The 15,916-nt window shown below is 31.8% G+C and overlaps 1 protein-coding gene across 1 annotated transcript; it reads left to right on the top strand.

The window, feature by feature from the left end:
* The first annotated feature begins 3,227 nt into the window (after window positions 1-3,227).
* LOC132745058 (ferroxidase HEPHL1-like) lies at window positions 3,228-15,572 on the top strand. Its single transcript, XM_060734245.1, has 10 exons — window positions 3,228-3,483; window positions 4,920-5,167; window positions 7,969-8,181; window positions 9,982-10,124; window positions 12,044-12,228; window positions 12,662-12,768; window positions 13,127-13,289; window positions 13,814-14,094; window positions 14,488-14,699; window positions 15,369-15,572. Exons 1-10 carry the CDS (start codon window positions 3,338-3,340, stop codon window positions 15,570-15,572), a joined length of 1,902 nt encoding a protein of 633 aa, XP_060590228.1. The 5' UTR covers window positions 3,228-3,337.
* Window positions 15,573-15,916: the final 344 nt, after the last annotated feature.

The raw sequence follows: 15,916 nt of genomic DNA, 5'->3' as shown, positions 1-15,916 counted from the left end.
ATTATTATTATTATTATTATTATTATTATTATTATTATTATTATTATTATTATTATTTATTATTATTATTATTATTTATTATTATTATTATTATTATTATTATTATTATTATTATTATGTTAATTATAATAATAATAATACATTATATATTAGAGTAAAATTCACATTTCTAAATTTCTAAAATATAATTTGATATCTTAAAATTATTTTTTTTTAAATTAAATTAAATATTTCTGTAGACCTTTGGAATTTTCAAGTCGTACCTATATATAGAGAGACAAGCGCCGTGATTCTTTCAATGATCAACACAGTTGATGAATGTCTGTATTCTGGGAAACTGTTGCTTTTAGTCGGATAGACATTCGCAAATATTTTATGAAAGGTATTACATGTACAAACATGTATACAAATACATATAGGCAATTTATTTAATTCGGAAAATACTTTAGTGTTAACCGTCCATCTGTTAGCTTGTTTACCTGTCTGTTTTTCCGTCCGCTCGTTGTCAGTCCTGACATATCTTTATGAAAATTACGATATATGTTTTTTTTAACTTCTTGCAAACATGCGCATAAACGGTTTGATTATTTATACTTTTTTGAACCAGTGAGTAAAATCAATAAATGTTTTATCAATATCTCAAGAAAACGTGCACGTGCTTTGACAAATTTATGAATCTTGTCCGAGATTATACCATCTGGTCACGGGGAAAACAGCGCACAAGGAACTGCACCTTCTTTTGCGTTTGTCATAGACAAAGGTAATGCATCATACAACGACAGAGTCGGGTATGAAATTAAATATAATTATACATAAACGGTAAAATAATACTGTGTTATGAGCCACACTTGGCTACAAAATGAAATATTCCAGAGTATCCACATCATTCTTTGCTTATTTCAATGGGTGTGATGTAAACTGTAGGGAAACCTTTAACTAATTACACAATCATATTTTAATGAACGTTTTGAAATAAGTATGTCGCATAAATCTAGATGTATGTTAGTTTAACAAAATCTTATTAATATTATATTAAATGAAGATGCCATTATTCATTTTGCATTCAATCTCGAATACTATGGTGGCTTAACGGCTGACCATTCAAAATAGAATGACCATTCAGGTTATGCCTACTATTAAACTGACGTACGGATGGCAGTGAGACTAAACGACCCAACCAATTAACCAAATAACACTCAGGAAAGTAACTGGTTACCATTGCCATTATTTATATCATCATTTTGATCAAAGTTGATCATACGGAACTTTTTTTACATAGTCTGGAGTTCCTTCCCTTTATACTGCGTTTCGTATTAAATGTAGGCAAGGAACCAGATTATTTTTGACATGGCACATGATTTCACCGTAGAGAGCACAACAATTTAAGATTTTGCGTAGAGAGTACAACAATTATAGTGTGTTATTCACCGAATATGGCTTCACTGAAAGTATTCCTTAAGGGTACGTGTTACACGACACGCAACGTGGCACGCACGTTGCGTGGTCCTTTTTGTGTGCTTAGTTTGAATCTATATATTTAAACTTAAATTTCTTTTTGAATCCGTATAAAGGTAAATGCAATTGTACGAAAGTATCCAACTTTCTTTTAACTAACATTATCGCAAAATTTAAATCAACAAAATAATTATAAATACTTGCAATTTGATTCATATATAAATCATACATTTTTATGTAAATCCGGATCAAGAAATAAAAATTGAAAAAAGGGTATGGAGGAAATTCAAAAGAATCATTGATAATATATATTTTTTCAACAAGTTAATAGTTGAAACTTTAGGTCTGTGACCAACAAAAATTCTTATGTAAATTAGGTTTAGTTAAATGCACATTATGCAGAAAGGGGGAATATATTTTATGATGTAATAATCGGTTAAGAACATGTGAGAAACTTATCGTAATGAAAATTGCGTTGAATGAGAAATAATTTGTGATAAAGGTACCAAAATGAAAAAAAGTCGTATTTTTGATTTCCATACAAAATACTAGTTCCCATAATTGTATTAATTGTCAAAATGCAAAAGAAGCAAAAACAATTGATGGAGGCAAATGACCAATGAGTATAACAGGGCACGAAAACAGATAGCCTTTGAAAAATGAAAATGATAGCTTATTGGGCTTTTAATTTTGATCTGTTACATGTAAATAAGACATAATTCGTTAAATGATTATTATGAAATTTCTAAAGATAATACTGAAGTGTTAAATTTAAAGGCACATCATTCTAAATCACTATAACTGTACTAATTGCCAAAAAGCACCAGAAAAAAGAATGTTCAGGTAACTGGTCAATAAGTAACTTTTTAAAAGTATATACACCAAAAATAAAAATTCCTGGGAGCATTTATGTGGCACAATGGGTCTTTAAAAAGCCACATGAATGTTGCATTTAATTTGAAGTTATCAAGGTACGCCGTGATCAATCTTGCATATGACCGGCGTGTTTAAACATTGATATTCTGCACGAAAATTACGTGCATTATGTCGCTGGCGATGACGATACAACCTGTTTGATTTATTACAGACTGGCAGTCAGTTTATGTTAGTAAGAAAGTGTTGAATGCACTGTATATATAAAACGTGAACAGGCTCGTTGACTCCCTTTAAAGTAAATATTAAAATTTAAAAAAAACTTTCTACACAGAAATCAGCGACGCATTATCATATTTTTTTATTTATATTTATTTTAAACACTGTTTGTTAATTAAACAAATATGTTTTCATTGATTGATTGATTTATAAATTAAATTTGCATCGTCTGTTTAATAGTTAAAATTGTTGATGAGAATAGTAAAAATTGTTGATGCTACTAAAAAAAAAAAAGAATAAAAAATTAACAAAAACAAAAACCAATCCAGTAAAAAAATCTTTAAGTCACGAAAATGTTAAATTCGGTAAAAAATTTGTTTTGCTTATCATCATGAAGTTTATTAATTCCCGAAAAATCTGACATTCTGCTCACTCTCCCAAATATTAAATATTTAAATTATATACTATGTTAATAATATTGTCACGAAAGAGTGAAATTTCGTCAGAAACCACAAAAAAGTGATCTCACAAAATGAAAGTTAATTGAAGGAAGAGCGTTTAAATTCATTTATAATTTTAAAACGTCACGTACCAATCGTTAACTTACGTTAGAATGATGTGCATGATTCAAACGTCACGTTTCAATGTCACTTCAACGGCAGATAAAACGTTTGTCCCCCAATATAAACCAAACGCTATTAAAATCTTAATGATTAATATTATCACCAGAGTTTAAAGGTCACGTACAGAAAATAAAACCACCATACACTGGTTTGTGCTGAAGATAACAATGTATCCTCTAAATTTGCTGTGTCTTTATTTACTCTTTTTAATTCCATATTCTCTCGCGACGGACCGCCATTATTATATAGCCGCTATAGAAGTTGAATGGGACTATGTACCGTCAGGACGGAATTTAGTTACCAATGAAAATAAGTATGTATTTAGTGTTTTTTTTACCGATATGTCTTTTTTTATAAATATATGAACAACAAATGTTAATAATAATAGCATATTATTATAATTATTATTATAATTATTATTATTATTATTATTATTATTATTATTATTATTATTATTATTATTATTTATCATCATCATCACCACCATCATCATCATCATGCATTATTATTATTATAATTATTATTATTATTATTATTATTATTATTATTATTATTATTATTATTATTATTATTATCATCATCATCATCATCATCATCATCATCATCATCATCATTATTAAGTCGATCAAAATAATAATGACATATCAATGAAATATTTAAACGAAATTGAGTTTCTCTAAACTGAAATCTAGATGTAATTGTATGCATGTTCAAATCAAGTTACGTTGTATATTTTTGGACATTAGTGCATTTGCATACTTTACATGGACACTTTGCATTGTTGTTGTTTGTTTTTTTGTTGTTGTTTTTATTATTGTTTTTTGTTTTGTTTTTTGTTTTTTGATACCAACAAACTTTACACTGTATTAATATTTTGGAAGTAAGTGCACTCTGCATTGTACTAAAAATTTGAAAACCACAGTGCAATTTGCATAGTAATATTTTTTTGAATATTAATTAGCGCATTCCAAGTTTTATTTAAGTTCTTGTTATACGACATTTTAGCGTGATTAACGCAATGGAAAATGTTTTACAGCAAACAGGGGAGATTTAATAATAAAACAGCAGAACAGAACATAATTCTTATTTATCAAAAAAACTGAAATTTTTATTACTGTGTTGATAATAATTTTGTAATTGACTATTACTGTATTATTTTTACACTTTTCTTACAATGCATCAATGATATTGTTCCTTTTTCTGTGACTTTTGAGAGAGAAAAAATAACATTCAAAAACACATAACCGGTATCGTATTTCGTGTTAAAATATGTTTTATTCGTGTAAATAATATAGTACTACATTAGAGTTAAGAAGATAACAATACGAAAAATACATTTAGGATTTTAGACGGAGTCTCTACGAATCTCTTGGTGCTTTGCTTGTTTATTACTTTATTGAGTAAATGTAAGCAATATTAACAATATTTTTCAAACTTCTTTTGGAATTATTTTCTACAAGTATGTCTGTTACTGTTCACCATATTGCATAATTTTTACAGGTAACGACAGCATGGGTTTATTGTCACTGTTCCGGTACTTATCTCATATACAAAAGTATTGCTTTTACCTTACGCAAAATGCGCATGCGCGAAATGCTACTTCCGTTTCTATGGAAATATCGTATTGTAATAAGGTCTATAGCTATTGAAAACAGTAGTTATGAAAATACAACAAAATACAACAGTATAAGTAATTCGAAGAGCATTTTCTAAATATGTAGCATGCCAAACACATTCCTCTTTTTTCAGGAAATTCCGAGAGAAAACTGAAAATCGACGAGACCGAATTGGTAGTGTGTACCGGAAAGCAATTTATCGTGGTTATACAGACCAAACGTTCACTCAACAACTTCCTGTACCAGAATGGGCGGGTATTCTCGGGCCACCTATCAAAGCGGAAGTTGGCGATACTGTGTACATTCATTTCAAAAACATGGCCACCGGAAGTAACTTCAGCGTTCACCCACACGGTTTTCTTTACGACAAAATAAATGAAGGTAGATTAACAATTAATTGCACGTGTTTCAATATTTCAGTTAATTATAACATTGATTAATACAATTTTATCTTTGAAAAATGACATAAATCATTTCAATGCTGCAATATTTGTAACAATAGAGTCTAAATGCACCTTTTTACGAGGACGCATGTAAAGCCTGAGCCCGAAAGGCGGGGTATTTAAAAAGTTTGAGCGCTTTTTCCGTCTGTTCCGGTAATTCCGCGTTTCATTATATGCTGTTTATTTTGTTTTTGTTTTTGCTTTTTTTTGTATAAAGAAACCGATTTTGTCATATTTTTCACGTTGTGATGTGCCGCCTTTTGAAAAATAGTTTTGATTATGACACTATCAGGGCCGTCATTGCAATAATTTTACATAGCGCCCTGAGTCAAGCATGTTAAAAAACGTCCAGCAACGGCGCGTGCTCGCGTGAATTTATCCGTTAATGCATGTTTCTCTTTGCCGCCTAAGTTTTTATGCAAGAATGACATTTTTTAAAAGATTTTTTTAAAATTTATATAAATGAAACGTTAAAATTTTCTGTTCACTCTTAAAACGCTGAAACATCAAAACGTGACTTAAGTGTGGTGCACATTTGTTAATAAATATTATCTAATTACTATTCAGATAGCGTTTTAAAGTTTACAAATAAACATTGCATTTGTCAGCTTAGTTTTTTTTAAAACCAAAATGATTTAAAACTTTTATGTTTTGATTAATTACAGATATAAATATGACCAAAGTCTTACTTACATATTCTTGTACCAATATTATTCTCCAAAGCATAAACCTGTAGTCAAAGACTGTCTTTTACATTTCATTTGACTGGCACGTTTTTTTATAGCAAAAAGGATAAAGATATACCCTTTTTTTCGTCTACCAAATATTGAAAAATATGTAAAAAAATATATATTTTATGCACCATTTCAAAAGCATCCCGGATGTTTTACATTTTTTTAACAATAGTTATAGATGTCTGTCCAAATTATATCAAGTTAATTTTTGAAGTTTTTGAAAGGGCTTTTACGACCTCTTGAAAAGGGGGCGGTGGCCTAGTGGTAAAGTGTCTGCCTTTCAACCCAGGGATAATGTATTCGAGCCCTAATCGGGTCACGACCATATTTCTTCATCTGACTCTTATGCCCGTTTGTTCCTGAAATGATGCACAGAAGGGTAACTGAGGTCTTCCTGGAATCCACCAGTTCGGTAAAGCCGGAAAGCCGCCATATGTCTTATACTGTGTTGGTACGACGTGAAACCAAATTGAAAAAAATATCTATAGCACAACTAGTTATCTCACACTTTTAAATTCCTATGACTCTCAAATTCGTTTTTGTACTCTCTTAACATCGCAACATTGAAGGTTGTACACAGAAAGTTGTTTTTGTCGATCTGTAATTCATATACATCAGACTTTGTGGACACATTAATAATTTATTGCACAATAAAATACACAATGATTATAAGCAATGAGTCATTACCGTTTCCTTTTTGTAAATATTTAATTGTTTCATTCAAAACATGTTAGATGTATGGTAAATTTGATTTTGAAACAAGTGCCTTCACAATTGTGCCCATAGCAAATCAATCAAAATTATAAACAAATACATGTATAAGCATGCTAAAGTTTGCAAGTCAGGGAGATGTATGGTTAGAAAAATGCTGTTTTACATGTTGTGTGATGTAAAATGTAAAAAGTTGTAAATCTTTTGTTTGATTTAAGGAATAACCGCTAGGGGTTGCTGCCAAACTTCCATATCAAAGAACGTGAAGCACGGGAAAAAACGAATCAATTAAAGAGGGCTTATAAGTAAACATTTTTAAAGAACTAACTACATGTATTTTGATGTTGATGTTCACAGGCAAAATCCTTTCCATACAGAATAAATACAAACACAGTAGGGACTTTAAACGCATTATATAAATGCATGAAAGTGAATTAAGAAAATACAACAACAAAAAATATATCTTTCGAATGATCATTTAATTGTTCGCTATTTTAATACGTTAAAAACCCGCAACATTTTCTTGTCATTGTTGTTTAAATATTTATCTTGACAGTATCCGGCGTACAGTAAATACCATGAAAACATTGACCATAGTTAAGTGTTGTGATTAATGAACTAAAAAAAAATACAAATATGACAGTAATTAAAGTAAGAACGAATTCTTACTGACAGAAACAAATATACAAGGTGAAGACAATTAATTCCTTAGTTGTGTCATTTTGCGCTGTTTGTTAGGGAACAAATTGTTATGTAATCTTTGTTAAAAGTACCTTAATGTAACAGTTACATACTTTCACTGATTACAAAATACTAACAGAAAAAATGGCATTTGTAAGTACGTTGTGTGTATATCTTTACAAAAAGCTCCGGGGACTATCTAGAGGGGAAAAACAAAGGTTCACTTATGTGTTGTTATATTTGTCTGGTCCTTTTGGATAATTAATGCATGTACATAAGTGTTGAAGATTGAATACCGCTTAAGACGGTGCTGGGGTGTGGGTCGTGAGAGATGTCGCATTTTTACATTATCTCTCATGAACAGACGCAATCAAACGGAGTCTGCAATCTTCTTATAATATTGTTGCTTCGGTTAACAACGATTTTCCAAACATTTTCTTGCAATTTCTTACTTCTAAAAAATAAAACAAAAGCAAACAAAAATTGGCACCTCTTACGCCATGGTATTATGTCCTAGCCTCTAATAAAATATTTATTAAGAACACCATCACTTAAGAAAGCTCATAGCGATCATATCATATCTTTATTGTACATAAGTTTCTGTTTTTGTAAGGGGCACTTTATATCGATGGTACTCATCCATTCGAAAAGTACGAAGATGCAGTGCCCCCTGGCGGCACTGTAACGTACATGTGGGAGATTGGTAAGGAGCACGCGCCTACAAAAGATGACGACAACTGTGCTGCATACACGTACCATTCACACACACGGGCACCGAAAGATGTTGACACGGGTCTAGTAGGCGTTGCCGTGTTGTGCAAAAAAGGTAAATATGAAGAATTCTAACACGGGATGCTTCACTGAAGAACGAGATATTGCTTAGGTATTTGCACTTAAATTTGTATGTCGCAACATTTGTGGTGAAAATGTACAGTAATCAATATACAATGTAAAGGTAGACAAAATATATATTCTACATATCTGGACGAAATGATATACCATAAAAGAACCAGAGTTAGGTGTCTATATAATGGTTTGCTATACGCAATTATAAATGATAAATGATAAGTATAGATTTAGTTTTAAAATATGTCAATCAACACGGTTAAAGTGACATTATGCTCATATTTTCATGTTCAAGTTGAGCTGAATTGACTTTATATTTGAAAAGATTGACAATCAAAATGGTGTTGATGTTGGAAAATGTTTAGGATAAAATTATAAATCTGTCTAAAATTTAAAAAGACTGCCCCACTCTTTTTATAAACTAAGCGTTATAGGTAAATCCAAAAGGATAATTACAGAAATTTCGTTTGGATCTGTGAGTTATTTATTGTTTATGCGAACTTAATTATTAAAATAAAAGGAATTATGGCAAAATGAAAACTTATTTTGACTTTCACCCGTTCACTCACTATATACCCTTGGATGGGCATAATGTCACTTAAGAACTAACATCAATATTGGCAAATTGCAATAAGAAAAAAAGGTTAGTAGCAACTTTGAAGATGTCAAAATAAGTTGCGATATTTAGGACAATGCAAGAATGTGTTATCTTGAGCGGGAATGTTTAGACATTCGTACATGAACTTCATGGAAAAATTTTAAACGTCATATCATAAAATACTCATCCGTTATTTCGCAAATTTGGTTATTTGAACAGGACAGTAATATATTTTTATTTGTTTGGGTCGTCAGACCAAACAAATAATGGTAGCGAAATTTCAGACCCTGATGCTGTTAATTGCAAATGCCGAAAGTAATCGGCTTTTTTGAAGCGGTTACTTCCCTTTATATGTACACTAACGCCGAAATATTCAGGGGAGATCACTGCGTAAAGATGGTCAATTGACAGGCGCATTAATTTTCAAGCAAATAGTTCCCGAATGGTCGAAGATTTCTAATATTGTTTTATTCTTTTTAGATATACATGCTTATAGTAAGCTCCTTGACTATTTACATCTGTGTTAAACAACAGTTAGCGTCGAAATAATAAGGGTTACAAATCCTAATTTAGAATAATATAGTTTTCTTCAGGCCATTAACATATAACTTCACCGTGGCCGAGGGGTTTGCGCGCTCGCTTAGGAAGCGAGAGGTCTGGAGTTCAAATCCCAGTTAAGGCAACTCATTTTTTTTTTCAAATTGTTTAAGTCAAATAAACATTGAATTGAATATCAGTGTTGCAATTAGTCTTATAGCCAATTTACTACAATTAAAACGCTGGAAAGCATTGGTGGCACTATACAAAAACAAATTGGTTTATAATCTCACAACCTTCACCTTTCTGACATTCTGAGATCCAAACCAATTCAGCGCCTTCTGTGCTTTGATTTATCTTTGTAACATTTAGGACCTGGTTAAATACAGTGATATTGTTTGATTTCTTTTTATTTATTAGTTATTTGCGTGTAGAGTCTGGGGCATAATTTTTATCACCGATACGCTTGAAGATCGATCGGTTGTCAGCTGGACGCCAACAGTAGGACGCTTATCCATTCCATAGTTGACTGTCCCGTTTCATTATGTCCCAGTCATAATACAACTTAACACCATGAACTATGATGATATTTATGTTATTTTAGAAAAGCCTTTCTTAACAAGTTAATTAATCTATTATTTCCAGGAACACTTGATTCGAAAGGCCGACGAAAAGATGCCGACCAAGAATTATACTTATATGCCGACGTGACGGATGAGAATAATAGTTGGTATGCCGATATAAACTTGAATAAATGCGGGAATCCAAACGTTTGCAGAAACCTAAAGGTATAGTACACATACATGAAATGTAAATAAAGGTTCACACAGTGCGAAAATTTCCGTATATAAATAATAAAAATAGTGGTTATCTGTGAAATAAAACAATTTATTAAATGAAATATTGAAAAACATTGATAAAATATAATATGAATTTCATTTTCCGTATTTTCACTGTAACAAATTATATTTCACTATTGTGCAACATATTTTCGTATTTTTCACTGGTGTGTTGCCGGACTACTTTCTCCTTAATTCAGCATAAGGGGAAGTTTAAAGTGCAATGTAAAAACATAGAGAAATGTATAATCATAATTAACAGAAAGTTAAAAAAATTTCTATAAATACAGGATTTATTTCCATCTTGTGGTTACAAAATTATCATATTTCACGAGTGAATAAATATTTATTTTCATACAACTCGACAAAAATAAATCATCCTGTATTTTTAGAAAAAAAACCTTGAATATCCTCTATATATAAAAAAGTTTTGAGGGGATTTATAGAGTGATAATAAGTGACAAATGGGGAAAATTAAATATTTTATCAATATATTCCCGCTCCTTTTGATTTTAATGAGCATTTGTCATAAAAGCCATATATGTCTTAAAGGGACTCCAATTACTTTTGTTTTACCTGGCGAGGGACGGGGGACTCCACTGACTTTTGTTCCCTGCGGTCTGGAGACCGCAAGGTATTGGTACGCGTTTAACTTTTGAGGCATGGAGGAGCACGTGACCTGTTTTCGGTACATGGAGGAGCATGTGATCTGTAAACCGTACATGATTGGTTAATTGACCTTTTCGAAAACCTGGCTAAATACCGTTTGTCGGTACGTTACGGAATTACCTCTAGGGAATTAGTCAGAATTACACATAATTAAGAACTAAAAACTATTACGTGATATTTTTATTTTTCTAATAATTATTTTACCGTTTAAGGTGGAAACACTTGAATGATGTATTTGAAAATTATCATGGTTTCTTTAATATATGTATCTCAAATTTTACAAACAATAAATTGTTTATACTGAAAATCTACAAAATTAAAATATTCGTAGTGGCATCTGCCATAATAAATAAAGATATTTTCTGCGTAAACTTGTGTGTTTACTTTATTTATTTATTTTTTTTGCTTGGAATTATTCATGAAATGGTAGGCCTATTTAATCATTTTCTTAAAAAGAAATAATTGTTTGACCTTCTCCGGTCATCAACGGTCACCAGCTTCCAAAGACCTTCTTCTATATTGATCGATTAATGTCAACTATATTCCTGATACAAACGTTTATTTATTCCCCTCTCCCAAAACAATGGTGAAAATAGTTAAATGAAATATCTTTATATCATTAAAAATGTTCCCCGCAGGAAACCATTTTACTTGTTTTAACTGTCGAGTAACGGAAAATATTTGTTTCAAGATAACTTTATGCATGCAGATCTAGACCTTGCCTGGGTTCCAGTATGTTGATTTTTATGTACTTCTGTTCGGTAAATCGACATATTAAAACACGATCGAGTAAGAAATAGGCGTATGTTATGAATAAGCACAAAAATCAACGCCTGAATCCAAGGCTAATCTAGACCAATAACTCATGTACAAATGTTCAATCAATTTAAATTGCAGGTATTGACCCTCAAAAATTAAACAAATCGGCCGAAAAATGGCATAAAAATCGATTATCAATTCAGTATACGAAGTGCATAAACATATTATCTATTGCATAGTTTTCCATTTTAGGAGCGCCAGCTAGTTGATTAATGAAAATTGTTCAAATTTTATGATTATAGGCTAATAGACCTCAGATAAGTTGAAATCTTTCCACTTTTGGGTATTTTTTATGCTTAAGTTTAGAATGTGCAGTTTTTCAGTAAGCAAAATGCCTCTATTTTGCTTTTTTATGTCTTTTGTTTCTTCTGTAATTTCAGAGAAGGAAGAACCGGAAGTTCATATCAAGTAACAGCATTCCCCATATCAACGGGTATTTGTTCGGAAACCTTCCAGACTTTACAGCTTGTGAAGGCGAGAAAGTAATCTGGTATTTCATGTCCATAAATCGTGGGATACATACAATACAAGCTATTGGCCAGACCATGATCATTGAAAAGAAACGGTAAAAACATACAATTTTTTATTTATTTCATGCGGTAAACAAATGTTGTGTGCTGTGTAAATTTATTACATGTTAATTTCCATTATATGTATGTCACTGTAATCTTTAATGATAGTTCAAAACAAATTATTACAAAATGAATCGTAATAATGATGAAATTAAGCACGAATAGGTTATATTCCTCTTTTACATTACAAATATGCTAAGTGCATTCCATAGCGGCGGCATGGCCAAATGGTTGTCGGATCGCTAGCCACACTGGTTCAAACCCCGTCAAGGACAAGTCGTTGTTCCCTTAAGCAAGAAACTTTACACTCATTGCTCAGGTCCCAGGAACTGATTCGAAACTGTGTATATATGCTTATAGCTTCCTAAACAATCGATCGTATAAACCAAGTGCATGTCGCAGTTTTTATGTTATTTATCATTACAGGACGGACACTGCGGTGTTATTTCCAGCAAGCGTATATTCGGGCCATATGACACCAGTCAACCCTGGACGCTGGCTTCTTTATTGTAAAAATCTCGATCATTTTGAAGGTAGTTAAGCAACAATTTTTTTACATTTTCGTAGTTTAAAATCAGTTGTATAACTTTAAATATGTACCAACATGCAGTCATATTCTTGAAAAAGCTACAAATAATCATTGATATGAAACTTTTTTAATTTTAAAAAACTGTTGCTGCAAATAATTCTGTATACCTATCATGATTTACAAACATTTATAAATACTTGCACACTGTAATGCTATCATGATATCTAAAATAAACAAGCTTTTTATGATAAATTTCCCTTTTCCATTGCAAAAATGAAACTGACTGTTATACTTAAAAACACAAAAATATGCGCACAGGTTTTCCAATAAGCTGGTCTTACTATCCATTTTTTTATTTCCAGGTGGAATGTCGAGTTTTTTAACAGTTCTGAAATGCCCACCAGCACCTGCCGGGCCTCTTGTTCCTCCAAAATTAATGTTTCCAACTCTAATACGCACATATTATCTTGCCATAGAGGAAGTTCTTTGGGACTATGCACCTGGTTTTGACAGCAGACGTTCCAAGTAAATCAGCTTTTCATTTTACACTTGCATCCATTTTATTTATTTATTTATTTATTTTTGATAATTACTTACTTACTTGATTTTTGAAATATAATAAAACGCAACAGTCAATTTATTGTGTCGTTGCCACCGTTAACCCGTATGGGCGACTCACTCCAGCTGACTTAGGAATTATAGTTTTTAAAAGCGTCGGGGCGGGTTCGATCCGGCGATCGTGATAGTAGTGAGGCAGTTTTACCCAACCATTGCCGCTGCTCCAAGACTGACAATTTTTGAGGGTTTAAATTTTTAAAAACCACAGGGAAAAGTGGCGAACTATACCGATTTTTTAAAGAGCTCGGGGAAAGGGTTTCGGTTTCCCGGGGTTTTATTTCTGTAATATAGGTTGGTCACATTTTGGTAAAAATTGTCATGACAATTTTCGGCAAATCCTATTTTATGAGAAAGTTTTAAGTTCAAAACATTTCAGAAAAGTACATGTGAAGATTTATATTTTATCTGCATATTTTCTTTCACTTAACTAGATCTGCTTCAAAGTTCCTAAATCGAGGTAGACAAAGGATTGGGTCAGTTTATAAAAAAGCAATTTACATAGAATACATTGATGATACTTTAACATTGCGGAAGCCACGTGGCGACCATGAAATGCATTATGGGTTGGCCGGTCCACCAATCAAAGCGCAAGTCGGAGAGCGTGTTGTTGTTGTAGTTCTAAACAGAGCATCGAGACCGTATTCCTTCCTTGCAAATGGCGTAGAAATAACGAAAGAACACGAAGGAGCGTACTACAAAAATCAACGGCATGGTAAATTTATAGATAGAGCTATACAGTACTATTAAACTAACATTTTTTCTTGTAAATTAATTTGTTCACGTTTAAGATATTTATTTCGGACAATATGAGTTCAACCTTCATATTCTTGAAAGATTGCAACTGAGATTTCAAGAACGTGCATAATTTTATTCATGTTTTGTCTACTGGCATTGTAATATAATAATGCAATATTGTGAGTACATAACAATAAAATGTTACCATAAATTAATTGTGAAAACTCACTACAGAACTTTGGTTAATGATTCAATTTATTGCAACCATTATCATTAATTGCAAAGGTAAAATGATGTTATGTCTTGCATTTGGAAACATTATGTTTAATCATTAAAGGTTAACTTTAGATAATGACCTTATCTCCCTTAGATGAGAAGATGACCGGCGCAATTGTCATGCCAGGAACAATGAGAACGTATGAATTTAATGTAAATGAACACGTCGGGCCTACACCTTTAAATGAAGACTGCATCACGTACGTGTATCAATCCGCAGTAGATTTTACTAAAGATGTGTACTCCGGTTTATTCGGCCCTCTGTTGGTGTGTAAACGTGGAACATTAAATTTCGATGGATGTCAGGTCAGTTTGATTAATTTATGTGATTTTCGTAATTATATGAGATTAAGATTGAGTGTGCGAGGTTAGACCACCCTGCACACCTTTACAGTCTGATTGAACTTATAAATACTGTTGAAAGTTTAAATTTCATATTAATATTGCAATAATTTTAATCACTTTGGTAATTACCGCCATCTTTACAACGTTTTATTTGCTGAATAAGTACGTTGAAAGGATCTGTAGCGCAAGCGCAAAGTCCACAATGCATGTAATCTTTGTGTCAAAGGTGCCAAACAATAGCCATACCCTTGGTCCATCTAAAAAGTTAAATTTAGTTTAGATTGTAAATGTCATGTGACGACCTTGTAATAGGAAGAGGCTTACAAAAGGAACTCCATTGAGCACTGTCAGACACAGTATGACGTCTGAGTGGAGTCAAGGACCTTCCATAAGCAAGCTTGATAGCTTCCTCACACAAAAAAAAGAACAAAAATTCCTTGACGGGACTCGGACCCACAGTGAAGGGCAAGAAAACTTATAGATTACTATTGTTGAGTTATAACGTTGGTGCTGAAAATGATTTTCTTAATAATTTTGTAAAACGGTAATTTTAATTGTTTGTGTCTTTTTGTTTTTTCTGTAAGATATATAAGGGGATATAACTAATACTTGACTGGTTTATCATTGCAGATTAATGCAGACCGAGAGTTCTTTGTGAACTGGATGGTTATTGATGAAAACTTGTCTTGGTATATCGATGACAATATTGCCACATTTACATCGCAACCAATGGCAGTGAATAAAACGGACCCAAAATTTATATTGTCCAATCAAATGAGAGGTTTCTTTTGCTTCTTACGTATATTTAACTCATTTAACTCATTTATATTTTAATTAACATTCTGGAACAAGAAATTGTTTGCTTTTGTCATCAGTAGAGAGTCAAGCCAATTTGTCATCCGTGCAGTCAGGCCAGGTTCTAATCTGGGCAGCGTTAGTTGAAATCGTTGAAATCCCTAAAACTTGAAATGGACTGTTACAAATTCAAAAGAGGGAAAAATCCATTACACAAATCAGCATTTAAGGGTTAAGTTTTATTTTACGACATTGCAAAACAAAGTCGTGTTGCAAATAGATTGACATAGGGAAAAATTTTCATAGTTCTAGACATTGCATTTATATCTAATGGAATTATGGTATTAAACATACATAACAATTAATTTCAGTTAGTTTAATTG

Source organism: Ruditapes philippinarum, unplaced genomic scaffold (genome assembly GCF_026571515.1).
Source record: "Ruditapes philippinarum isolate M1 unplaced genomic scaffold, ASM2657151v2 ctg1911_1_1_1_1, whole genome shotgun sequence".
NCBI lineage: Eukaryota > Metazoa > Mollusca > Bivalvia > Venerida > Veneridae > Ruditapes > Ruditapes philippinarum.
This window is presented reverse-complemented; position numbering and strand designations above follow the sequence as displayed.